This window comes from Bos grunniens, chromosome X (genome assembly GCF_055505025.1).
Source record: "Bos grunniens cultivar Pamir isolate PY7600 chromosome X, Bosgru_T2T1.0, whole genome shotgun sequence".
NCBI lineage: Eukaryota > Metazoa > Chordata > Mammalia > Artiodactyla > Bovidae > Bos > Bos grunniens.
In genome coordinates this window covers 113,050,650-113,077,202 of record NC_141194.1, presented here as the reverse complement: position 1 = coordinate 113,077,202, position 26,553 = coordinate 113,050,650, and the positions used below count along the sequence as shown (strand labels likewise).

At 41.6% G+C, this 26,553-nt stretch overlaps 1 protein-coding gene across 7 annotated transcripts in view; it reads left to right on the top strand.

Moving 5' to 3' along the window:
• Positions 1-26,553, top strand: part of AFF2 (ALF transcription elongation factor 2) — a 536,669-nt gene that overhangs the window by 151,817 nt on the left and 358,299 nt on the right. For 4 of the 7 annotated variants that reach the window (XM_086389838.1, XM_086389835.1, XM_086389839.1 and 1 more), the window contains exon 2: positions 18,717-18,837. In XM_086389838.1, the coding sequence (XP_086245964.1) occupies positions 18,717-18,837 (121 nt within the window). Of the gene's footprint in view, positions 1-18,716; positions 18,850-26,553 lie in introns of all 7 variants that reach the window. The other 3 variants (XM_086389837.1, XM_086389834.1, XM_086389840.1) reach the window with 1 other exon arrangement.

Sequence of the window (26,553 nt, the reverse complement as noted above, 5' to 3'; positions counted from 1 at the left end):
GGCTTTCCTGGGCAGCTTCCAAGTTGCTCCTCTCCAGAAGGAATCCCACACAGTCTGGAATATGACAGCCTTTTCACATGCAGTGGGTTGCTTGCAGATGCTGAGTCCTGTTTAGTGATTCACGAACACATTCCCAAACCCATTTGATATGTCTGGCCTCCTCTTTAGAAACCACAGGAGAAAGGGCACACTCCTTTCACTTCCTCTTCCACTTCCCGTTTCTCTGCCAAAGCAGTGAGCTGAGAGCACAGAATAAGGGTCAGGAAGCCCAAAGCATGGTACAGTGAGGAGAGCTCTCCATGAAGAGTCAGGAGACCGGGGCTCCTGTCCAAGTCCAGGCTCTGACCAGGTGGATGACATTGGGCAACCCGCTTGCCCTCTTTGTACTTGATTTTCCCTGTAATAGAAAATGAAGGCTTTGATCTCCATCCCCTCTAAAGACCCTTTGATTGAAGGTTGTTTTCATGCTCAATTTTCTCCTGTTTTCACGCTCCCGGTTGAACCACAATAAAGTGTTTTGCAGGTGTGTGGTGCCTTTCAGGATAATCTCACTTCTGTGGGAAGATGTATTGTCATGTCTGTTGTTGTAATGTCACAGAACCCTCTTATTAATCAATAAAATTGATGGGTTAATGTGTAGGGTTTTATAAATGCGTAACCACAGATTTCATCCTGCTGGAATATGTAAACATGACGAATCCATCTTGTATTGTTGTACTCAGCTACCACATAAGAGGGCAAGTGTGGCCCCACTTATCTTGAGCAATTGAGCATCTAGTTATTTGAAGTAATTTCAATGTCTTGTGTCAGTCTTTTAAGCTGCTTGCATATGAATAGGAAACATAGTTTCAGGTCACTTTCAGATGGTTATTTCTATTTAGTTTTACTGAGTAATAACACCTTACATCTCTATACAAGTGGGACCTTTCCCTCTTATGTCCCTCTCTCCAAGATCTAGTGTCTCTTCTCTTAGTGATGCAAGGATGATGCTGAATATCATGGAGAAAGCCATTTACCTTCACAGGCGTAGTCACATATGTTCTCTTATTTGAGGGTCACAGCAGTTCCCAGAGACACTTACTGGTGAGCAAAGTTGCACCTCGGAGAGCTGAAGTGGCAGTACATGACAGAGCAGGTGTGGATGAACAGGGGCCTCACCCACTGGGTGCTCTTCACATGTGAGATACTTTTCAGAAGAGACATTTGAAAGCTTTAATGAATCATTTTTATGAGTTCATTCAACTCTGCTAAGAATATCTCAGCCCTAATATTTGTCATGTAATGGTCTTAGGCAACAGGAGGATAAGAGTGATTCAAGTGTTGTACCTTTGGTAGGCAGAAGAATATCCCCCTGCAAAGGTCCATGTCCTAAACCCCCAAACCTGTGAAAGTGTTAATCACTCAGTGGTGTCTGACTTCACAACCCAATGGACTGTAGCCCACCAAGCTCCTCTGTCCATAGAATTTTCCAGGCAAGGATACTGGAATGGGTTGCCATTTCCTCCTCCCAGGGAATCTTCCCGACCCAGGGATAGAAACCAGATCTCCTGCATTACAGGCAGATTGTTTACTGTCTGAGCCACCAGGAAAGCACCGAAGCCCCAATGCCCCCACACCTGGGAATATGTTATTTAAAAGAGGGACTTTGCAAGTGTGATTAAGTAAAGGGTCTTAAGCTGGGGAGATGTTCCTGGATGTTCTTATAATCACAAGAGTCTGCATAAGAGGGGGGCAGGAGGGAGGGTCAGAGTCAGAAGAGATGTGATGCTGGAAGCAGAGGTGAGAGAGAGACTTGAAGATGCTCTGCTACTGCTCTTGAAGATGCCAGAAGGGGCTGTGAGCCAAGGAATGAAGGCAACCCTTAGAAGCTAGAAAAGACAAGAAAACAGACTCTCCCTCAGGACCTTTAGAAGGAACAAGCCCTACTGACACCTTTGTTTTTAGCTTAGGGAGATCCATTTCAGACATCAGAGCTGCAGAACTATAAGAGATTTGTGTTGTTAGAAGCCATCATGTTTGTGTTGACTTGTTACTGCTCCAATAGGAAATGGACACAGTGCCTGTCTCAAGAAACTCACCTTCTGTTTGGCAGTGGACAGTTTCCTGAGGTGGGAGAGGAGCTTCAGAGTGCTAGGAGTTGAGACGAGCAAATCCATACCCAGCCTGGATGGAAGGTACCATGTTAGGTGCGGCTTGCTCAAGGAGGCAATGAGGAAGATGAGTCACAAACCTCTGGGCACAATTTTTTTGTGTCACTGTGCCCTAGGTAGAGCCACTCTAGAAGGAAATGAATAGCCTGAAGTTTCCATTTGTCCGCTGGATGAGGGACAGAGCAGTAAAGGACCAAATGTACCTGAGAAATCTGTACCCTGGCCCCATCTTGGCAGAGTAATCCCACCTGTTTCCTTGGAGGCAAGTTCACTAGGTGGTCATCAATTATAGACCTGTGTGAAATCTACAGACGTGCAATATATATGAGTGGCATATATATAACTCTCTAAAGGTCCATCTAGAGCAACACAGAATATAGATCAGCATCCTATTCAACATCCATTAGCTTACAGACACACTGTGGAACTCGAAGCAGCTGAAGCTTGAAGTTGATCATCTCCTTGCATTACAATGAATGGAAGCAATTATAGGCGGATTCAATGGCAGTGCCATCATTTATTGAAGTATAATTCCTCTAGCCAATCAGTGCTCTAAGTAACAATAAATTATATTAGATTTCCAGTACTACTTGAACATGTAAGGGGCTATGGATCAATGGGTAGCTGATACTGGGAAAGCTTCACCATTCAGTTCTTGTTGAATCTGTAATTAACAAATGAAACTCAACTAATCATCGTAGATTGTTCATCTGACGACATTCTTGTTTTTGAGCACACTGTGTGCTGGAGAACAGGAGTGTGAAGTGCCACTGAGTGTGGGCCTGTGTTATTCCCTGTCGTGGTGCCCAGCAGCAAATGAATGCATCTATCAGTGCATTCGAATGGTGTATTACTGTGATAAAACGCTTCATCCTTGCAGGCTGCTGATTCATCTGGCTTGAACAGTGTGTGCTAATCAATGATTGTTTTATATTAAAAGGCAGAGTTTAATTTTGCTACAGATTGGTTGGCAGTTTCCCAAGAAAATATCAGTAAACTGAGGAGTCTTGAAAGTAATGTGTGAAATATATGTGAAACAGGTAGAAAGAAACTGCTGGTGGCTTCTGCTAATCAAAATTCTTCCCTGCTCCTCCAAGCACCTGGGGAAGAAAAGAAGCATAAAAAGCTTTACAATCGCACCAAGTTTTGACTTAAAGACACCGTTATTGGTAGATTAAGTTCCACTCTATTATTTATTCTCTCTAGTTTCTCTACCTGAAAAATACCTTCATCTTGTAAAATGACATTTACGTTAAGCCTGAATAGTGCTTAGGCTCACTGCAAGTTTCAGAGAAGGGTGGGTGCTGAGGCCCACATGCTAGCACAGTGTTTGCAATGCTCGTTACAAATATTAGGGACCACGATGTTCAGTAACTACTTAGCATAATTTTGTTTCACTTGTTTACTATGCACCAGTGATACTCAATTGAGTCTTAGCATTAATACACTCATAATATACAGTGCAGTGCCTCCATATGGTGCATTGGGTAGAAGCATATTAAACATATTACACAAACAGAGCTCAAAACCTCACATATTATTGATCAACAATGCACCAATTAGACAATACAGCAGTCATGAAAATAAACACTGGCATATGTGCCCAAGGTCTAAATGAAAATCAGATGGAGGGGAAAAATGAGAATAGAGAAGGGGGAATAGCAGAACAGGATCACATAGGTTAGATTGTTGCAATGAACCCAAAGGCACAGGGTCTTCTGTTGTCTGGAGACAGAGCACTGAAACCAATGTGGTTTATGTGAAGTGGGTTATTCAGTAGACCTAGAAAAATCTCTCTTTTTAGGCCAGTACTGCCCAGCAGAAATATGATGGGAGCCACAAACATAATTCACATTCATTTAGTTTCAATTTTCTAGTAGCCACATTTTTAAAACGTGAGAAGAAACAGGTGAGATTGCTTTTCATAACACTTGATTGAACTCAATGTATGCCAGATATCATTTCAACATGGAATCTGTTTAAAATTATTAATTCTAAACTTAATACTATTTTCATACCAAGTCTGAAATCCAATGTGTATTTTATACTTATAGCACAGCTCAGTTCAGACTAGGCATGTTGCCCATGCTCAGCTTGGCTAGGGGCTACCGTGTTCATGCAGTTTTCGATTTGCCATTATAGTTCATCTCCTCCTCCCATACTGTGTGTTCTTCTGGATCAGTGGCTCTTGGAGGACTGTGAGCAGCCCAGTGACTTGCTCAAGGTCGTTCAAACTTTAAGTGGCAGAATCACTCTCTGAGGTCTTTCCACTAGAGAGTCTCCTCCTTGCATCCATCTGGTATGCGTCTCTCCATTTCATTGTTTTTCTACAAAGACACATTTATGGATTATTAGTGCATTAATAATGATGATCCATCAAAAGCTATTTTCTAAAACCCTTAAAATAATGACCCTTTGCTCTAATACTTAGCAACTTTTCTAGAATTAGCAAGCATTTTACAGTTAGAGCACAAAGTCTTATAGTAGGAAAAAAATTAACTGCTCCTGCATACAGACAGCTTGTCTTCGTTTCTGTTCCTGCCCTTCACTAGCTGAGCGACAGTGTGAACATTGGGCAGTCAGCCCTTCTGGGTCTCAGTGTCTTCATCTGTGAAATGGGAGGTCATAGTGCCCAGCCGGCCTATTTGCCAAGTTTGCTGTAAGTCTCAGATCAGATCAGACTTGTGGCAGTGCTTTGTGAAGTGACAAGTACCATGCAAATGTGAAGGTCTGTTGCTTTTCAAGAGAGAAGCCAAATGTTTAAATCCTGGTATACACCAGATGCATGCATTTATTTTTTTGTGGGGAGATCAATGATATATGAATCCACTCACCGACAAAAAAAATTACACCACTATGAGAAGACTAAGCCTTTCTCAACCAGCCCCCACTCTCTGCTCCTCCACCTTAGCACCCAGTGCCAGTCTTTCCTAGGCAGGCATTTTGTCAAGGTGTGGACACTTGGGTGAAGGCCCAGCTCTAGATACGAAACAAGCCGTCAGCACACGCATGCTTTTAAATGGGGTTGAGCTGGTAACCTCAAGTGAGCAGAGGGCCCTCACCTCCACAGCAGGGCATATCTATACCGATGCCGCGTGGAACCTGCTTACTATGTACAGATGGGGATGTGCACATGCACTGTGCTGAGACTTAAGCATGGCTTACGTACTGATGGGTGAATCCCCTGGATGAGATGCCAAGGACAGACCTGCCTCTTGTATTGACTCAAGCATTTGTCTCAAGATCTGGTAAAAAACGAAAACCCGGAGCTTTTGTTCTTATATTAATTGGCAGACATGTTGGCTATTACACCTACAGTGGCAGTATTTGCTGTAGAGAATTTTCTCTTTATTCCATGAAGACAGCAGAGCGGAAGAAAAATCTGCTACTCACCACTATCATGGCATCTTAAGTAGTAATAAAGATAATGATGATTAGAATGATAAAAATAGGAGCTGTTATTTGATCAACAATAAGAAGTCCTTTAGGTTTCAATGTGAGATACTAAAATCTTAAATTGCAAGGTATTGTCCGTTTTCATTCACTGCTCCTCAGAGAGCCAGTGCAAAGCGACAGAAGGATTTTAATAACAATAGCAAGCATACCTAGAATGAGCATCGTTAACCAAATTATTATCACAGATGTCATTAACGTGTGTCGTGTTTGAAAAGATGAACGTGTTGTTTTAATTCACTTTTGAAATATCCGCAACTGGGTCTCCAAGCACTTAAATAAAACAGAAACAGTTCATTAGAACAGAAGGAAACTATCCGGATGCATTGGTCACAACTTGCTTGCAAGCATTTCTGACAGCAGCCCTCTGTTCAAGGGGAAATTGCCCAAATTGCCAGTTATTATCATTTTTGATAAATAAGCCTTCTATCTCCTCCCGCCCTCCTTCTCTCCCTCCCTCTGGCTTCTCAGCAATTGTGTTCAACAAGCATATTTTCAGTGGGACCATTTCTATTACCGAGTGATTGAGCTCTGATTTACACATCAATTACCCACCTTCATGGAGATTTTCATGCTCCCCGAGCTGACATCAATGAAGCATAACTGCGTAAACGCTTTATTTCATACCAGTTTTGGATAACTGAGACTGATAACTAATCATATTGAGAGACAATGTGCTCGAATACAGGAAACAATAAACGCTTCCCTTGGAAATCTCATCTATTCTTTATGAGCTCACCATTCACATGCTTATCTCAATCATCCATTTCTCTGTGTGCAGCTCTTCTTCTCACTGGGTATCACAAGTGCAATTTGGGTTTGACCCTTGAATCCAAGCATTTGCAAAGACCAAACTCCTTTTCCAGCTTCCTCAAACAGCAGCAAATCTTGCTGTCTTCCCACCTCTGTTGTAGGCCAGTTTTGCCAAACACGGCCAGTCAGAGAGACTGAACTTGGTTGCATCTTTCATCTCTTGTTTACTCACCCGTGTTTGTCCCATGGGACCTTCTTCAGTGTCACTTGGTTAGTGTGTACTTGAACAAGCTGATGTGTAGACTGGGGACTCTTCTGCTCAAGGCCTGGACCGCAGCAGCCTGGTTTTGCCTCTCCACCCCAGGCCAACCTGAGAGTGTGCACAGGACACTTTGTTCCTATGGCTACAATGTGTGTTACCCTGCATGGTGATGATTTTAGAATGGACTTGCCTCCTCTCCTGGCCTTTGAATTTCCTGAAGACTCATACTATTTCTTATTTTTTTTTTTTCTGAGCACCAAACATGGTCTGTGGTGTGATGTAGGCACCCAATAAATGCTTGTTGATTAAATAGACAAATTAATTAATAGCTTTGTCAACATTTGTCACTGAACTTGGGCAGATAAAAATGTTTATCTGTCATTTGTTCATTCATTCAGTCAAATAATATTTATTGAGAGCTGAACACTGAGCATGGCACGTTTCCAAATAAATGGGAAGCAGAAATGCGTGATTCCTCTCCAGTGACAGTTTCATTTAGCACCCATGGTTCTCTTAGAGCAAGAAAAGGGAAAAGAAGCCCAATAGGAAAGTCTAAGGAGATTTGCGCTGGGATTGAAGTGAGAGGGGTGGGTGTCATGTCCCTGGAGTAAAATAGATCATTTCTAAGGTCTTTATTATTCATATTTACTGTAGTGAGGGCTGTGAACTGACTCAGTAATGCCATCCAAGGGTGTAAGGGGTCTGCCAGCACCTCCATAACTGAGTCCCATAAACTGGGAGGCTTAAACCACAGAGATTTTTCTCTCCTGGTTCTGGAAGCTCAAAGTGTGAATTCAAGGCTTGGGCAGGGTTGGTTCCCTCCAAGGGCTGAGAGGGAAAACATGTCCCAGGCCTCTGCCAGCTTCCAGTGGTTTACTGGCCACGTGGCATGTTCCTTGGCTTGTATAAGCACTATCCCATCTGTCTTCATCTTCCCATGTGGTTCTCTCTCTCTCTGTGTCCACGTTTCCTCTTTGTATAAGGACACCAGTCATGGTGAATGAGTGACCACTCTGCTCCAGTATGACATCTCATGTTTACTCATTACATCTGCATGATCCTATTTCCAAAGAAGGTCCCATTTGGAGGTCCTGGGGTTCGGGACTCCACTATACGAGCATTGAAGGAATACACTTCAATTCAAAATGGGGGGAGAGGCGGTAGCACCTTGTCTGGCACCTCATCAAAATAAGAGGGAGAAGTGTGACCCAGGATCAAGTCCCAATTAGGTCCATGGGACCAAGTGGGAAAGGAGCCTGGAGTCATGAGGATGCAGAAGGCAGGAGAAGCAAACAGTGCCCGGGGGCTCTTTGCCATGGTCCCCATCTCATGTCCCGGCTGTGTGCTCAGGCTGGAGCTCCATGGGGTGGATGTGCCAGGGAGGGGCAGGGGCCCAAAGAGGAAGCCTTTAGGGGGTGGAATTTGCCTGGGCCGAGTTTAGTGAGTACACATGGATCAAAGGGTTTGGTGAGACATGAAAATGGAGTCCGCTTATGACTGTCAATTGTAAACTGCTTGTTAAGAGCATTAATTTCCTTAGTTTAAAAGTAATTAAGAATGCAGTTTCTGAGAAAATATTGCTTTAAATTAAGTAGTTATTGAACTCGTCTTGCTCATAGCTCACTGAAAATAAAACACCTTTTAAAAGTGTCATTTATGAGAAGCCAGGTTATATTAAGACTTTGACTTGGAAAAGAATTCCTGATATTTAATGGGGATGGAGAGGAAAGACTTCAGGCAGCTTTTTCCTAATTTGAAAGACAGAGTTGTTCTGTGTAGGTTGGCAGCAGAAGCAACAGGTACTGAGCAGGGGACGTGGCCCGTGGGATAGCGCCAGGATCCTCAGAGGCTGGACCAGGGATGATCAGGGGCAGAGGGCCAGGCCAGGCACCCTGCCTGCCACGAGGCAGAGTTGAAACCACTAAGAATAATCAAAGCGGGACACCGCCTCCTCTTGCATGGATCCACGGAACCGTTTCTGATTAGGAAAAATGAAGGATCAAGATTTAGATCTTGCAGCTCTTTAAAGCTCAGCATTAGCATGGACTCTGATTCATTCAAAGAGAGAATTAGAAATGAGATAATTTCAAGTTGACACTAAGAAGCACAGGAGGAAGCACTGGATGAATACAAAGAGGACAATGAAAATTCTTACTTCTGATTGTCATTGGGGAACAGGGTAGATGCTGACAAGAGGGGCAGTGAGAATATTCTATCATTTTGATTTTTCTCTAGTTTTAATTTTTGAAGCAATCCAAAGAGAAACACATACATAAATATACTTACTGTGTTCACTCTCAGAGTGTATATTACTTGGCTTGTGTTATCCATTCCGGGCCCCTACTTGTCTTCAGGAAGTGTTTTTGAAAGCTTTTGAGTCATGCAATTATGCAGCTCTCTCGGCATGGCCACAGAGAATGTTAGATGCTTGTAAGACATTGGTTTGTGTTACCGATAGGTCGGTGAGCCAGAAGGAGTGATGGTGAAGTCTCGTTTTTAATGGATAGGTCAGAACTAGAGTTCTTTTTAAACAATTTTCTATGAAAATGGAAATCAGACACCTAGGCTAAGAAAATATCACAAAAGCAGAAAAGGAATTCCGGCTGCATAGATATCTATGGTGCAATGGCGTCTTCTTGTACCGTGGTCCCTGAGTGCAGAGGAGGAGGGTGCTTGAAGGAAGATTCAAAGGAGATAAGGCACAACCTGGGCTGCTGGTGGAGGAGGGAAAGAACACTTGTTAGGGAGACAGATCTCTCTCTCCATCAGACAGGGATATTGTCTAAGGACAAAAGAATTTAATTTTACTGGAAAGATTGCTTTTAAAGTGCATTTTAACAGACTTCTAGAAAGTTATTGATATGTTGAGTACAACTGCAGGCAGACCTTTGGGTTGCCAGAGTCATGGTCATTCTATAAAAAAGTGGCATTTCCATTAAAATGGAATCCACTCAAAAATGAAAATTTTGTGCACTCTTACAATACTGTTGCCAATCATTACCCATCTGAGTATCTACCATGCTCCAAGAGCCCCCTCCAAGCTGAGGTTTCTGCTCAGATCATCTGAAGCAGGGAGTTGAGATTTTTGATGATCCACCTTGATCAACTGTTCTGTGCTGTCCTGTGTGTGTGTGTTAGTCGCTTCAGTCATGTCCAGCTCTTTGCAACACCACGGACTATAGGCCACCAGGCTTCTCTGTCCATGGAATTTCCCAGGCAAGAATACTGGAGTGGGTTGCCATTTCCTTCCCCAAGGGATCTTCCTGACCTGTCCCTGATCGAACTTGTGTCTTTTGCACTGGCAGGCAGATTCTTTACCACTGCACCACCTGGGAAGCCTTTTTACCATTCCTAGATATATTCAATTATCTTCACACCTTGAGTTGGTGTATGTTAGAGGTATTGCATCATTTGGGGAGTTTGATAGGCTAGTCAAAATAATTTTGCCCTAAGCTTAAAGTCAAATACTTTTTAAAAGTGTCTTCCTCACAATATCTATATTTAGCATTGCTTATTTATATATAAGAAGATTTGCTGTGCTCAGCTGTAGCATGCTGTCAGTGACTTAGAAGTCATGGACCTTTTCCTTAAAGAGTAAAATGTCTAATGGGACACATAGAGAACCCCAGTTAAATCATTATCAACGCACAATATTGAACCTCCTGAATGAGCATGGTGTAACTTAGGACCAGGAATCCAACAGTAGAATATTATTCAGATATGAAAAAAAAAAAAGGAATGGAGTATTGATCCATGCTACAACGTGGATGAACCTTGAAAACATTTTGATAAGTGAAAGAAGTCAGGCATAAAAGCCTACATCATGTGAATGAAATATCCAGGAAAAGCAAATTCATTCAGAGAGAAAGGAAATTAGTGGTTGCTTTGGGCTGGCCTGGAAGGGAGGATTCAGGTTGCAGAGTAATGCCTAAAAGGTACATGGCTGCTTTTGGGAGTCAGACAAATATTCTAAAATTATATCATGGTGATAGTTGTGAAATGTTATGAATATACTGAAAACCACTGGTTATATACTTGAAATGGGTGAATTGAATGGTTTGTGAATTATATCTCAATAGAGTTGTTATAATTATTTTTAAAACTGGGTGGGGAGTAGAAGAGAAGGAGGGTAGGAGGGTAGGTGAGACAAAAATAAAACATTAGGGGTGGTTCCTGAATTATCTGCCTGACCCCACTGGATTTGACAAACCTCCAGGGTGAACTGAATCTGCTTCGTCTTTCAGAAGTAGAGGAACTGGGGTCTCCTCAAGGTGCCAATATTCAGGGGAATATTAAACCTGTTTCCATGCAGGACTTCTGGAAGCACAGATTTAAGGGAACTCTCAGAATGAGCACTGGCCTACTTCCCTAAGACCTAAAGAAATTGGCATGACTGGGTGGGCAGCTGGATGTGGAGAGTAAATGTCTCGTGTATTTTCTGTCCTTTCATTCCTATCTTGATTTTTTTTTTCTTTTTAATGAGAACCATTGTCTGTGAGGATGAGGGTCCATTTGCTGAAGAGAGTGGTTGTATGTATGTTTGTATGTATGTAACATTAGAGGTTCTACCAATATTATTAGAAACCCATTTTCAAGGTCATGTTCATATCTCCAGATCCAAGGTTCTCTTGTGTTTTTCCCTATCTGTGCAAAATAATGATAGCCTGTTTTTAGCTTTTTAGACTAGTTTGCAAATAGCACTTCACATTGAAATGCTCATGGATATTAGCAGATACAATGAGAAGTTAACTTGAAGTTGATTTTGAATGTATTAAATGGCAGAGGTTTTCTTTTTAATTAATTAATTTATTTTAATTGGAGGCTACTTGCTTTACAATATTGTGGTGGCTTTTTATCACACTTCAACATGAATCAGCCACAGGCATACATATGTCCCCCCATCCTGAACCCCCCTCCCACTTCCCTCTCCACCCCATCCTTCTGGGTTGTCCCAGAGCCCTGGCTTTGGTTGCCCAGCTTCATGCATCGAACTTGCACTGGTCATCTATTTTACATATGGTAATATACAGGTTTCAGAGCTATTCTCTCAAATCATCCCACCCTTGCCTTCTCCCACATAGTCCAAAAGTCTGTTCTTTACATCTTTGTCACTTTTGCTGCCTTGCATATAGGATCATCGTTACCGTCTTTCTAAATTCTGTATGTATGCGTTAATATACAATATTGGTTTTTCTCTTTCTGATTTAATTAACTCTGTATAACAGGCTCCAATTTCATCCATCTCATTAGAACTGACTCAAATGTGTTCTTTTTTATGGCTGAGTAGTATTCCATTGTGTATATGTACCACAATTTCTTTGTCCATTCATCTGCCGATGGACATCTAGGTTGCTTCCATTTCCTAGCTATTGTAAACAGTGCTATAATGAATATTGGGGTACATGTGTCTCTTTCAATTCTGGTTTCCTCAGAGTGTATGCCCAGCAGTGGGACTGCTGGGTTGTGCGGCAGTTCTATTCCCAGGTTTTTAAGGAATCTCCACACTGTTCTCCATAGTGGCTGAACCAGTTTGCATTCTCACCAACAGTTTAAGAGGGTTCCCTTTACTCCACACCCACTCCAGCATTTATTGTTTGTAAACTTTTTGATGGCAGCCATTCTGACCAGTGCAAGATGATACCTCGTTGTGGTTTTGATTTGCATTTCTCTAATAATGAGTGATTTTTTAAAACTGAGAGAAGCTCTGTATAGACATTAGATCAGTGTTAAATTCAAAATAGGGCTAGATATTGAAAAAATATGAGATGGTTGGATGGCATCACTGACTTGATGGACATGAGTTTTCACAAACTCTGGGAGTTGGTGATGGATAGGGAAACTTGGCATGCTGCAGTCCATGGGGTCACAAAGAGTTGGACATGACTGAGTGACTGAACTTGGAAATGGATTGAAAAAAAAAGTACCACTTGGAATTCTGGAACATGCAGTAAACATAAATATCCACACATTTTATAGAAGGCAGAAATTCATTCAGGAGAACCACAAAGAGTGAGTTATAGCTTATGTTTTTCCCTCGGGTGAATTAAATATGTATTTTTATGCTTTTACAAAGACATTAGCCAAAATAAAGGTGTTTTAGTTCCAGCTGGATTAGAAAACAAGTGAGACTGAGTTATTTACCTCCATGTACATTGTTACTACTGTAAATCCTATATTAGCAGTATAAACAACCTTGTTTTAAAATACCAGTTTTTTTAATGTTTTCCCAACTAGCTTTGTAAAATAACCAAATTAGGTAAGCAATGATGATTAAACTTCATGAAATATACAAACCAAATGGACTTAAACTGGTTTTTACTCTCACTTGCTCAGCTTCTTCCCACAGATGTAGTTAATTTTTACAATCCCTTTAGGCTCTGTACATTTTGGTATAAGGAAACTAATGGTTTTTCTATACTCACTTGCATCCAAATTAAACTCCTAAGTTTTTCCTACTGGCAATTTCCAATAAAATACCATCCTAAGGAAAGTTGACCAACAGTGTAAATGGGACTAGTATTTATTCTTGAGGGTGATGCAAACATGGAGTCAGAAGGGACAAACCTTGGGGTATTAGCAAGAGGGCTAGTTTGGGAATCAGAAAACCTGAGTTCTACCTCACAGTTCTGCTACAGACATCTTGTGAGGCCCATTGCCTTTCTGAGCTCAATTTCCTCATCTGGAAAATGAAGAGACTAGAACAAGATGATGGTGACAGCTGAGTCTGCATTGTCAGCCCGGGTGTCCTACTGCTGTGAGCTAATGAAGACAGCAGAATTGAACTTCCTCCATCTCAGTGAAGCTATTTACATGTGTCCTAGCTTTTATCTCCCCACAAATGCACCTGTGGCTTCTAATGATGAAAGTAGGAATTGCCTGAGTCCAAGATCTGGTTTAAGGATGAAGATAGGAGAATATCTGAGAGAAGGAGAAGAAATCACTTGAACTTAAAGATGAAAGAGACACGGATTGGCATCTTCCTTTGCCACTCCCCTGATGAGGCCTTGGGCTGGCTCTATTCCTATCCAGAGGGTCATATTTCCCTCTTGTGTTAGGAGGGCAGGTTCTCTGTAATTGGAGGCCAGGGAGACCAATGGGTGGGTGAAACCAGAGCTAATATGAAAGATCCATTCTAGAGAGTAACTTCTCATCACTGCCTTGTGTTGGAATGAGTAACAGAGTACAGTTGGCCTTTGAACAAGGCGGGCTAAGGGGCACCAGCCCTTTGTATCTTCAGTCCCTTTCTATTTGTAATTCTGCATCGGTGGATTCCGCCAACCTTGGGTTCAACCACCTGTGGATTGTGTGGTACTTTACTATTTACTATTGAAAAAACCCGCATGTAACTGGACCCATGCAGCTCCAACCGGTGTAGTTCAAGGTCTTGGTGACTTAACTGTATTTAGTTGAATGGAGCTTGTTCTTTTTTCTGTCCTTTCTCTGTCAGCTAGTAGAGATGTCAGTGAAGCAGAGACTCCAAAAAGATAGGCTGTACAGAGAAAAAAACAAGGCCTTTGTTCAATGAAGAGTAAACTGAGGTGGCTTTTTTTTTAATGCATGTTTAAATTGAGATATAGTTGATTTACAATATTATATTTGTTTCAGATGTCAAACATGACAGGCTCAACATTTTATAGATTATACTCCATTTGGAGATATTATCAAATATTGGCTATAGTCTCTGTGCTCTATAAAAGATCCTTTTAGCTTGTCTATTTTACATATAGTAGTTTGTATCTCTTGGTCCCATTCCCTGATATGGCCCTCCCCCTGGATTTTGAGTGTTCAGTGTCACCATAATGTGCCAAATTCCCTTCTATCCTGTAGGAAACAGTTGGAAGAACATTCTTCCTTGTTAAGAGTGTAGAGGCCTCAAGTTGTGCTTTGGGGCCCAACTTCCTAATGTGAAAGTGAGTTTTCACACTGAGAGGACTAGTTCACTCTGCCTTCATCAGTGTGAGGAAAGTTGAATTGTTCAGACCAGTAACGTGGGGATGAATTCTGATTTCTGGCTTGAGCATGTCTTTGTGGGCCACGGAGCAACCCCCCGCCTTTTTTTCATGGGAAGACAAGCCTAGGCGTGTAACAGGGCATCAGATCTTCAAGGGACAGACATCGACTTTCCTGTGGTCTCTGTGGGGCTCACAGGTTCAAACACAACCTCCCAGAATCTGAAGAACTTTAATTGAGTAGATAAAGGGGTCCTCGTGATTATAAACTGCAGTAGGTGCAACAAGAGGCTAAATACATAGATGGGGTTTTAATTAGCTGGTGCTTCAAATTAGTCATTTTGGTTTCAGTCAGAAATCAGTGACGTTTTGCACTGTGAAAGCCTCATCACCATATAGTTCGTTCCTCATTACACCTCGTCGGGTGAAGCTTTCAGTACAACACCGTGCTGAGTGAGAAAGGAAAAAAATTGGAGAGAGTTGGTTGCCTTCCAGGAGCAGCAGAACTCAATGGAGATGAAATTCACTCTCGCCAGAGATATGAGAATTAACTGTTCTTTGTTGTATGTGTTAAAAAATGCAGCAGGCAGTTTGCTTGCCACAGATAACACCCATGTGCACGCTCAATCTACTATTCAGATTTCTCGTCTGGAATCTGGTAGCTTAATGAACTGATGCAAAATGCAGTCGAGAGCCTCCTAACACGTCCAGCCTGGGTTGAAAGCACCAAGTGCCCTGAGTGCCGGCTGCTGAAAGGGTTGTCATGCATGTTGAAGCACATGTCCTTTCTTCTTGTCCTTTCTTTCCTTCGGGATTTTAATTATCTTGGCCCTTAGAGCCGGAGAGAGGTAGTTTGCAAAGCCAAGAGACCGAAGTCCTGCCATGCTCCTTGTGGGAGAATGAAATGCGATCCCCGGGCCTGTCATTCTGGGCTGTCAGGTGCATAGAATGGAAAACTGACATCTTGCTCATGTTCCTTGGAAGCATGACGCTTTGGTGCTCGTGTTTACGTGGAGGGTCATGGCTGCTGAGGGCAAAGAAATGAAGCATCTTTCTTCTCTGCAGCAAACCTTCCTCCCAGCCTCCCGCTCCCACTAAATATTGCTTTAACTTGTCCCCCATCCCACCCTGGACACCCCATCATTGTTCGGTTTTGGCAAATTGATGATGGGCTTGGGTTACACATGGCCAGTACGTGATGCTGAGTCTTGTGCTCCACCCTTCACGCACCCAAAATGTTACTGTTGACCACACGTCAGCATCCAATACGAAGACACTGTGTCACATGGAAGAGGTTTGGGGTTCTGATCTCAACTTGTGAATGGAAATGACAGGTGATGCCAACAAACGTAGTATCTGTGGATGGCATCTAGGCTGTGAAGGATGGGCCAGCTTCCAGTACCTGGACTTGGTGTCTTTTTTGACCAGGCAGGGCCCAGATGTAGGGCCTAGGCTTTGGGTGGACCTATGGATGATCTTTGATTTTCCGAGGCAGTGATAACATTTGCTGGGCATACTCATGAGTGATCCAGGGAGCTCTTTTGTACCTGGCGTTTTTGCATTATGAAAGGATAGCTGTTGTTGTTGTTCAGCCATGTCTGACTCTTTTGCGACCCCATGGACTGTAGCCCACCAGGCTCCTCTGTCCATAGGATTTTCCAGGCAAGAATACTAAAGTGGGTTGCCATTTCCTTCTTCAGGGCATTTTCCTGACCCAGGGATTGAACCTGCATCTTCTGTATTGGCAGGCAGCTTCTTTATCACTGAGCCCAAACATCCTATAAACATTGCCATGATTTTAAAATGGGGAAATGAAGTGTTGTTTATACAGGAGATAAAACTGTCAAAGTCACTTAGAGTTTGTCAGTTCAAGTATTCTTGTGGAGAAAGGTGGATGGTTAAGTGTATTGTCCTCTTCCACTCCATCTATACCAATATCTAGTTAAACTGCCATGGATATCACATACTCTGGGCTCTTATTTTGTAAATTAACATTATGTGATACTCATGGGCAAGGTGGAGAAGGCAATGGCACCCCACTCCAGTACTCTTGCCTGGAAAATCCCATGGATGGAGGAGCCTGGTAGGCTGCAGTCCATGGGGTCACAAAGAGTCGGACACGACTGAGCGACTTCACTTTCACTTTTCACTTTCATGCATTGGAGAAGGAAATGGCAACCCACTCCAGTGTTCTTGCCAGGAGAATCCCAGGGACGGTGGAGCCTGGTGGGCTGCCATCTACGGGGTCGCACAAAGTTGGACGTGACTGAAGCGACTTAGCAGCAGCAGCAGCAGCAGCAGCAGCATGGGCAAAGTAGGCTACCAGTGATAGGTATTAAGGTTTGAAATGTATTCAAAACCTGTTGACTGTACTTATATATTATATCAGTATATCTCTTGTAGTTCCTTTAGCTACTATGTTCTCTTCCATGCTAATTACCTAATTAAATCTTCACATGACATTACAGGTTTCATCCGGTAGCTGAAAGTAGAGTGTTACTATAAAAACTTTAATAAGCAAAATGGTGTAAAAGTGAAGAGTATCCCCCACTTTCTGAAAGTTCTCATTATGCCACTTTGCTTTTATTAAAGACCTACATTAGTAAGGGAATGATGTTTTCTGTAAAAGCGAAAATTCCCTTTGAATTACTTTTGGTTAGTGCAAATAGGTAGTAACATAGGTCTCTTGTAAAAGTGGCTTAAGGCAAACATTTGGAAAGCAGGGGATACCTGTATTAACATGAGCAAGGAAAGCAACATTAATTCAGCACCTTCTAGGCACTTTATGTACATGTATATAATTAAAATTTTCCCAGCGTATGTGTGCTCACCTTGAGTAGGATTATAATCAAAAGCAGGAGGGAAAACCCAATGAACAAAATAAAGCCCACTAGTGGGAGACTCTTGCCTGGCAAATCCCATGGACGGAGGAGCCTGGTAGGCTGCAGTCCATGGGGTCGCTAGGAGTTGGACACGACTGAGCGACTTCACTTTCACTTTTCACTTTCATGCATTGGAGAAGGAAATGGCAACCCACTCCAGTGTTCTTGCCTGGAGAATCCCAGGGACGGGGGAGCCTGGTAGGCTGCCGTCTATGGGGTCGCACAGAGTCGGACACGACTGAAGCGACTTAGCAGTAGCAGCAGCAGTGGGAGACTTACAGATTATAGTTTAATACACATAGTCTTGTATGATGAAGAAAATAATTGTGTTCTTATTGAGGAAGTATTCCACTCTATAAAGTCCAAGGACCCAGAATGTATCTTTGATATAGTACTGATTTTCCAAAGGGAAAGCCTGAAATGTGATGAGAGTCAGAGTAACATAGTGTTCATAAAACATTTGTGCCTTAAGGTCATTTAAATCTTTTGGCATCTCTTTTCATTAATGGCAATTTGTTGATCAACCCAGACCCCCTAAAAGACTTCTAGTCACCTATGATGCAAACTGTGGGAAGAATAACAACAAAAACAAAAGGAGTGTGACTCACTGGGTGATTTGGGTTTTTTGTGGACTTTCAAAGATGTTCTTAAACTCTCCTTTGAGTTTTTCTTTTGGCCATGCCACATGGCATGTGGGATTCTTAGTTCTTTAACCAGGTCTGGAACCTGTGCCCTCTGTGATTGAAGCTTGGAGTCCAAGTCCAGTGGTTAGGACTAACCACTGTCAGGGAAATCCTTCTCCTTTGACTTCATTACAACAGACTAATACTGGCTGTGGGCTCAGGACAGAATTCCCGTTTATCTGCAATAATGTATTTGATAATTCCTTTCCCTTTGGACTTGGTGACATCTGTGAATTCTGAGCCCTAGATAGTTGGCAACACAGTGAAACCTGAATTCAGTACTCTTTTGCACAGTGGACTGATTTCGGGGTAGGCTGTAGTAATCAAGCCAGGACAAGGGAAGTGGATTATACCGTACTTAAATGGTCATGACTGCAATGTCTCATAAGCCAATTTCTGTTTCCTTTCGGATTCTGAAGAACTGGTCAGGATCTGTAATCTACTAGGAATAAAGAAAAGGAGGTTGGCTCTCAATACAGTATCAGTTTAGGTAGCCTCAACTTGGTTTTTTTCTTCTTATTGATAACATGGCTTCCATGACTAATTCATCTTTGTCTCCTTTTGTCTTTTTCTTTGCACATCAGTCACTATGAACAAGACCGTAATGCACTTAAGAAAAGGGAATGGGAGCGGAGGAATCAAGAAGTCCAGCAAGAAGACGATCTCTTTTCTTCAGGCTTTGATCTTTTTGGGGAGCCCTACAAGGTAGCTGAATATGTATGTAATTTATCTTTCTGCAAAATGGTTGCTTGTTATATTTTTGAATGCACTAATCAACACTTAATCTATTTTTAAAACACCCAAATCATTTCCAAGAGAATCTATTTTATGAATGAAATATATACCTGTGTATTTGGGGCCATGACAAGTTTCTGAGGAAGTCTTCAGAGACAAATTCCATCTTCTTGGGGGAACACAGTAAGATTTGAAAAGGACTTATGAAACTGCCTGTCTCCAAGGGATTCTTTCCTGCCCAGCACTACCTCTAGCAAGGAAAGCCCCCTGATGCTTGATCTCACTTTGATTATCATCAGCGAGGCAGCCCCTGAAGACTTCATCAGAAAGTCAGTGGAGATGTCTGTGTCTCCTCCCAGTTGGTACCATCCATCGCAAAGCCACTGCTGTTTCCATTGCAGGTTGTTAGCAGCTGTTCAGTGGTTTGAGGGCTCTTTGAAAATCACTGTTCTAGGACAAAGGGAAAAAGCCAATCATTTTTTGCTGGTGATTAATAATCATGGGTTAGGCGATTGCCTCAACCACAGGGGGTAGTGTAGCTTGGTTGATTTTCTAATGGACTTCTGGCTAGTGTGTAGGTCCAATAAAGATCATACTTCTAATCTTCAAGTATCAATTTCACAATGACTGCCTCTGAACTTTCTATTTGGAGTGGAGGTTGGGAGAAGAATCCTGTTGAATTGCTAGCAGCTGATTGGATTTTATTGAAATTTAGTAGCAGTGTAATTTTCTTCAGTGAAACAAAAATGGTGTAAGAGGTAAAACAACCATAGAGAAAATGATCAAGAGCTGTAATGTTAGAAGAGCACCATTTAGGGGATACTGACTGATGTAGACAGTGAGCTGTCTGGATCAGTGACTAGTGAGACCAGAGTCTTTGCTGCCCTGTTCAGACTAAGCAAGAAGCTCTTGATTGAGATGCTCAGGTGCTTTCCAAATTTGGTAAGTCTGACAAAGAGACTACTAGTCTTCAATTTGTCAGTAGTAGTGTAATTTTTAATGATCCATTTTTCCTATTTCAATTGGTTTACTTTCTGTATTGCTATTGAATGTGTACGTGGTGAGATATGGTTAGTTTGACCAGCATTTATTGAAGGCCCATTGTGTGTCAGCCATGTCTTAGACTAGTGTCCAAAGGGAAATAAGATCTAGTTCCTGCTTCAAGGAATTCCTTGTCCAGTGCAGAGATCATCACGAATGAGTGAGGGCATGACTGCATGGTAACTGCTGAAGAGATAGGCAGGAGAACAGATGCCTGAAGACTTTGAATACCTAGGTGTCTGGACCTGAGTCTGTACATGAAGAGAAGTCATCGCCAATTTTAAGGTCAGGAAATGGCAAAGACAGATGAAGACTTGTAAAGATGATGTTGGAAGTGTGGGGAGTGGTGGATTGGAGAGAAGGGAAACTAAAGGGTGAAGACACAGGAGGGAGAGGTACTGATGAGCAGAGCAAGGTCCCAGAGCAGATGAGTAAATACAAAATTGAGAACATGTGTTGAGTCATGAGCCTTGGGTAGGAAAGTGGGAATGGAATATTAGAATGAGAATAAAGAAGGAGTGTGGAAGACAAGAAGTTGTGGCCTCCGTTTTTCTCAGAAAATGGAAGCGAGGTCAAAGGATGACAGATACCTCCTCCCTTCTTTGGTGTTTTTGTTTGTTTGTTTGTCCTTGTACCTTTAAGGGAAATGCCATCTCTTATTAATAAGCCTGTAATGTAGATGAATACTTATTTTTATTTTTTTTGAATACTTATTTTTAGATGTAAATAGTGTCATTTTGAGTAGGCAGTTAAAGAACCTGTTATCAACATTGTCAGAAGTTTTCAAAAGCCATCTGTCTTGATACAACAGGAGTCTGTCAGGTAGAGACACAGATGGGACTATTAGTCTAGGGCCAGGCCAGGCCAGGCCTGATGTGTGATTAGTAGCCTGGTGCCTTTAGGCTTCTTGATGGGGAAGAGCCTTTGCTTTGGAGTAGAGACTATGAAGGAAAGGAATAATGCTAACAGTTGATGACCTAGTCATTGTCTTTCTTTCACTGTTGCTTTGATGACTGACTGCCATCTTATGCTGTGTACATGCTCAGGGTTCCCTGGGAGATCACTGGGCAGTATGCTTCTCCTTTTCCCTATATCATGATACTAGAAGCGAGGTACACCTCCAAGAGCTCCCTAGACCCAACTGGTGTGGACACCCTTGAAATATCTGGACATGCTGGTGGCAGTGGGAGTTCTAGAGCTGGCCCACGTCAACTGTAGAAATGAAGATTTTCCTACACAACTCTTGCTGAGGGTTGTGGCAGGAATGCTTGCAAAATTAAAAATCAAAATTCCTGGTGGTTCATCAGGACTTTCAGGAAACTTCTTGCTACTCTAAATCTTAAAGCATGACCTGATTGCTTATCTGATGGCATTGGTAGTTCATAAACTGTCCAATGAGCACCTGTCCCTAGGACCTGCTGTCCTTTCTTGGCTTCACTTCTATTACTCCCAGAGTGGAAAGAATGCTTACCACCTCTCAATCGGGGTGATGGTGGGTAACATCCCTTTGTGGCTGCTTTTTTCATTTATATTAGTAACTTTCAAATCTGAGTTTGTACTGTGCTGCAGAAAAGGATGTGTTCAAAAGTGCTTGAGAAATATGAAGCCATTTGACATGTGTAGATTAGTGTGGAAAGATGGGAAGGACGAGGAACTGGCATGTACCAAGTGCCTCCTCTGTGCTAGAACTTTCTACAGATGCTTCTTTAGTCCCTACAGCAACTGGCTACACATTTTCCTCATGTTTCCCATGAGGAATTCAAAGCTCAGGAATTGAGGTGGCTTCTCTGTGGCTTTATATCCCCATAAGTGTGCTTCTTTACCTGTAACAGGACGCTGTTTACCCTCTGACAGGAAGTCAGAAGACCCGATAAGCTTACCCTGTGTCACTTTAGGGAAGAAACTTTATTTCTCTGACCTAAAGTTTCCTTGTCTCTGAAGTGAATAATAATACCTGATAGAAAAAATGATACCTGTTAATAGCAACAGCAACTGACATTTTATAGCTCTTCACAGATCAACAAGAATGAAGAAAGTGAGACACAGAGACGTTAAGTTGCTTATCCATGGTCATTTGGGTCCGGGCACGTAGAAGGCAGATTAGACCAGAACGGCTCTGCCGACTCACATGGTGGCTGTGAGAATCAAGCCAAACAGCCAGGGGAAGCCTTGCTTTGAAATATGTAATGTGCTGTACAAATTCAAGGTATCGTGGTTATTATAATTAGAGAAAGAAATAGCAACTCACAGCTTAAAGAGATTAATTGTAAAAATATTAGAGTTCAAAAAAAAAAAAAAAGGAATTACTAAATCACATACATTAGCCATAATGAAATAAAAGAAAAAAATAAACCCAAAAACTTAAATTATTTTGCTACTTTTATTAAAAAGAAATACCCTGGTACCATAATCTCCTAACACATTAGTCTTGCAATGAAATTATACTACTGATTTGTAGATAACATTAGAAGCAAACTGAGGCAACTCTGCGTTTCTCAAAGTAATGAGAGGCAAAAAGCTTAAATGAAGGAGTGCTGTTAGTCATGAGCCACAAACCAGACATGTAATTTATGCCTGAAAATACTTGGAAATGCATTTCCTTGATGATTGAGAAATTGTGATTACTTAGAAAATAATGGCTGTGGAGGTTACCTTTAAGGTATCAATCAATTATCTAGAACGGGAAGTAAAGAATTGGCCAAATTGAAAGAAGCCTATAATTGATTGAAATGGCTAAATTTCCATTTTTGCCATGCTTATAATGTGCAATCAGGACTGCTAAGAATCCCTTGCTACTTAAAAGGGTTGCTAAGGCTCTGGAGGATGAAGAAGATTTAGTGTGAGCCAGAAGTTGCTACAGTATATAATGAGCATCCATCATGCAAGTATAAATAAATGGATTTTCTATCCAGTGGATCTCATCTTGACATCTTGAGAAATTTAAAAACTGGTTGACAGTTACCTACCTCCTGTGGTGACCACCTGGTCTGTATTGTTAATTATTTTGAGGTTGTTGAATGGTGGACTTCTTGAGGCTGTGTGTCTATGTGTCCTTCATGCCTCACCCTGGCTCTTGAGTGTTTGAAATTTACCAGTGTGTGTCTGAAGAATGACCCTGGTAATTGCTACTTGTAGCCACAGCACGTCTGTTACGGATCTTCCGTCAATCAGCAACTCAAAACTGTCTCCAGTGAACTCAACCTTGAACTATCTGCTATCCAGTTCCAGTCACAAGTCCCTCTGACAGTTGCTGTGTGGGGAAACTAGTCGAAGGGAGCTGACCTCCTTCCACTCCCCCAGGTTATCCCAGCTTCATCCGTTATGCCATTAGTGTACAGGAAAGCCCCACACTTGGAGCTGTGAGCCTGACCTCTAACTCCATGTGCAGACATGCACTGAGTTAGACTTCAGCAGTCCAGTGCTCTTGCTTTTTAGTCATCATAAGGAAACGTGAGGAACATCTTTGCATCTCTTGTAAAACTGGTACTGAAAAAAAGACCTATTTTTTTCCCCAAAGGTTCTTGTAACCAAACCAAACCAAACCAGTGAGAGGAATCCCTTTTCACTTGTTGGTATCCAGCAAACATGGGTTTCATTTAATGAATTAGGATGTGCTTCCTGCCATCAGACAAAGAGAATTCTATATGCTATGAGAATTTCCTGTTGGCCTTTAGCTACCAAGCAGCTCAATCTGATATTCAATCACAGTAACCAAATTAGCTTAACTTTTGCTTTTCTAATTATGTACCTTTGACTCCAAGCCATTGCAAATCCTTTTCTTTTGATATAAACAGGGTATGAATTATTATTTGATTCTGTTCAATTTAGCAGCATTTTGCTGAGGACCTCATATGCACCAGACATGGTGCTAAGTGTTGAGGGTATGATGAATAAAAGGTGGTCTCTAGTCTTGACGAAAAGCTCATAGTTTTGTGCTGGAAGAGAAATCACAAGTGTAGTAGACCTTGAACAGTAGGAGGTGAATTTTCTATTTTATTCAGAACTTTCAGTTTTCTTCTAATTTTAATCATGTACACAACAGTTTTAGACATTGGCCAGCTTAGAAATTCTCCTAATTTCAAGCATATTTTAAAACCTGGAGATGGAAAAAAAAAATTTCTAAGCAACCATCAGAAACCCAGGTCAGTATAACAATAAACTGAAGAGATGTTAAAACCTAACCAGGATCTCTCCACTGAAGATAAAATGAACATGTCCCTTTTATTTACTGCTAAAATAGGAACAGGGATGTGACTAGCTTACTGGCAAACCAGTGGGCCTTGAGATTCTTGAGTCCTGATGATGTTGGCCTAGAGAGAATGAATGTCTTTTCAGAACTTTGAGATACTATGGCATTCTCTGTGACATCAGGGGGCAAAGTTTTTATTCCAGTACAACTGTCTTTCAACGAAAGTTCAATGAACTTTCAATGAGAGGTCAATAACTGAGCTTCCTGGTAGCTAAGACCAAAAGGTAAAGGTTATAGAATTCTCTTTGTCTAATGTAGGAAGCTTATCTTATTCATTAAAGGAGACAGTAAAAATGGAAGCATTTAAAATGAGGAATAAAATGGTCTTGTTTCCCCTTGTTGGGTCAGATCTTTGAAGACAGCAGGTATTAGTGTTTATTAGGCAGTCATCTGACGTAAGAGGTTAACTATTTCAGGGACCAGAACAACCCTGCAAGTTTAAAAACGTGTATCAAATTCTACTGGGCCTTCACAACGATGAAATCTCTTTGTTCTGAATTTAGGGATTGAATAGAGAGTCTGGATTTGGCTACTGCCTAGCTGGTTCGTTGTGCAACTCCATTGAAGGAGAACACTGTGTACAATGTGTTTATTCCTGCCTTAGCTGCAAAATAATTTCTGCCTTTAAAATTGAAAAGCCTAGGGACTTTCAGGGAATAAAAGTGATTTCTCCCTTTATTTATTAAATTAGGCCTTTCAAATGCACTTCTGAAAATGGAGTGATTATTCAGGTAAAGATTATTTGGAACTGTAATTGTTTAATCACTTCTTCAGCACCGAGGTTGCATGTGATGCAGTATAAGATGTTCTTGATAAGAAAACTGAAACTGACAGGTATTTATTTGATTTCTAAAATTTCCCATCCCCCACAGAGCCCTCAGTATACATTTTGCATACTTTTCCTTAGTCTTTGAAATCATATTTCTGTACATGCCCTCATTTCTTTGAAAGTGTCCTATATGATTTACCATGTGATCTGTGTTGAATACTATATACAATCTGTGGCAGTTATGCTAACAATGAGGCCAAGGTTCTCAGCTTGATTCCCTCTCTGGTTGCTCTTTCTCATTATCCTTTGCTGGCTCCTCCTCTTCTCCTTAGCCTGGTGATGGTAGCTCAGACAGTAAAGAATCTGCCTGCAATGCAGGAGACCCAGGTTCGATCCCTGGGTCGGGAAGATTCCCTGGAGAAGGGGATGGTCTTCTCCTAGTCTCTTAAAGGTTGATGTTCCACAGGGCTCCCTCCTGAGCCTCATCTTCTCATTCCTCATTTCCTTTCCCTGTGTGATTTCATTCATTTCCAGCTCTTCACCCTCTATTTATTCACACACTCTCCCATCTTCATTTACAGATAACAGCACTCAGCCATACATCTGAGGCTTAGCCTGAGATGTCTGGTGTGAATAGGCATACTCCTGGGCTCCACATTAGCTGTTAAGGGCAGTAAGCAACCTTATATGTTAAACGTCAATCTCCAATGGTGGTCATACTAATGAGGAGAAGGTCATCCCCTCCTGTTCATGGAGAACATGCATCTGACCCTTGGGACAAGGAGACTACCAGGGTGGGCATTTTCCCCATGCACTGGCCCTGCTGCCAGATGGCTCCACAGATGCAAGCAGCTTTCCTTCATTGCAATGGTAGTGCAGCCTAGGCAAGAAGCCCTCTGCCTTTCTGACTTCAGCAGCTGGTTTTGATAACACCTTTGGCAGGTAAAGAGAATAATAAAAAGGCATGTTCAAAGATGAAGAGCCAAACTTTTGACAGTCATTTCCAAGTATATGGAGCTCCACTTTTTAGCTATGAAAGCTATTCTTTACTATGTTACAAAAGCTCATGGAAATCTTAATTATTTAAAAAAACAATCACAACCACTTTGGTAGGTGGTGTTGTCCATAGAATGATGTAGTTGCCAGCCTCACTTTAAAATTTAACTTTGTTTTAATTTAAACAACAGCTTAAATTCTTGAATAAATTTTTCTAAACCCTTGAAAAGACACAGGCGAGCTTGAGTCACTGTTGATGAACAATTGCACTATTTCAAAGTAAACGAGTATGAATCACCAATATGTAAACATGGTTGTCCCCAGAATATGTAGGCAGACACCAATAATTTACACACTCTTTGATTAAAAGGAATTGGATTCACTTTAGTCATAAGTTAGCTCAATTTGTTATTGTTTAAGCCCATGCCTTTTCTAAACTGAACATAGCCATGATAGCACAGTTTAATTGACTTCCTTATCCAAAGGGCTAAGAATTTTCATGGTATAATGTAGCACAAAGGGCTACATTATATGTCAAGAACAAATATTAATTGAACATTCTATTATAATTCCAATGATCAGTAAGTGGAAGTTGTTAAAGTGTAGCATGTAGCAGTTCAACTCATTGGAC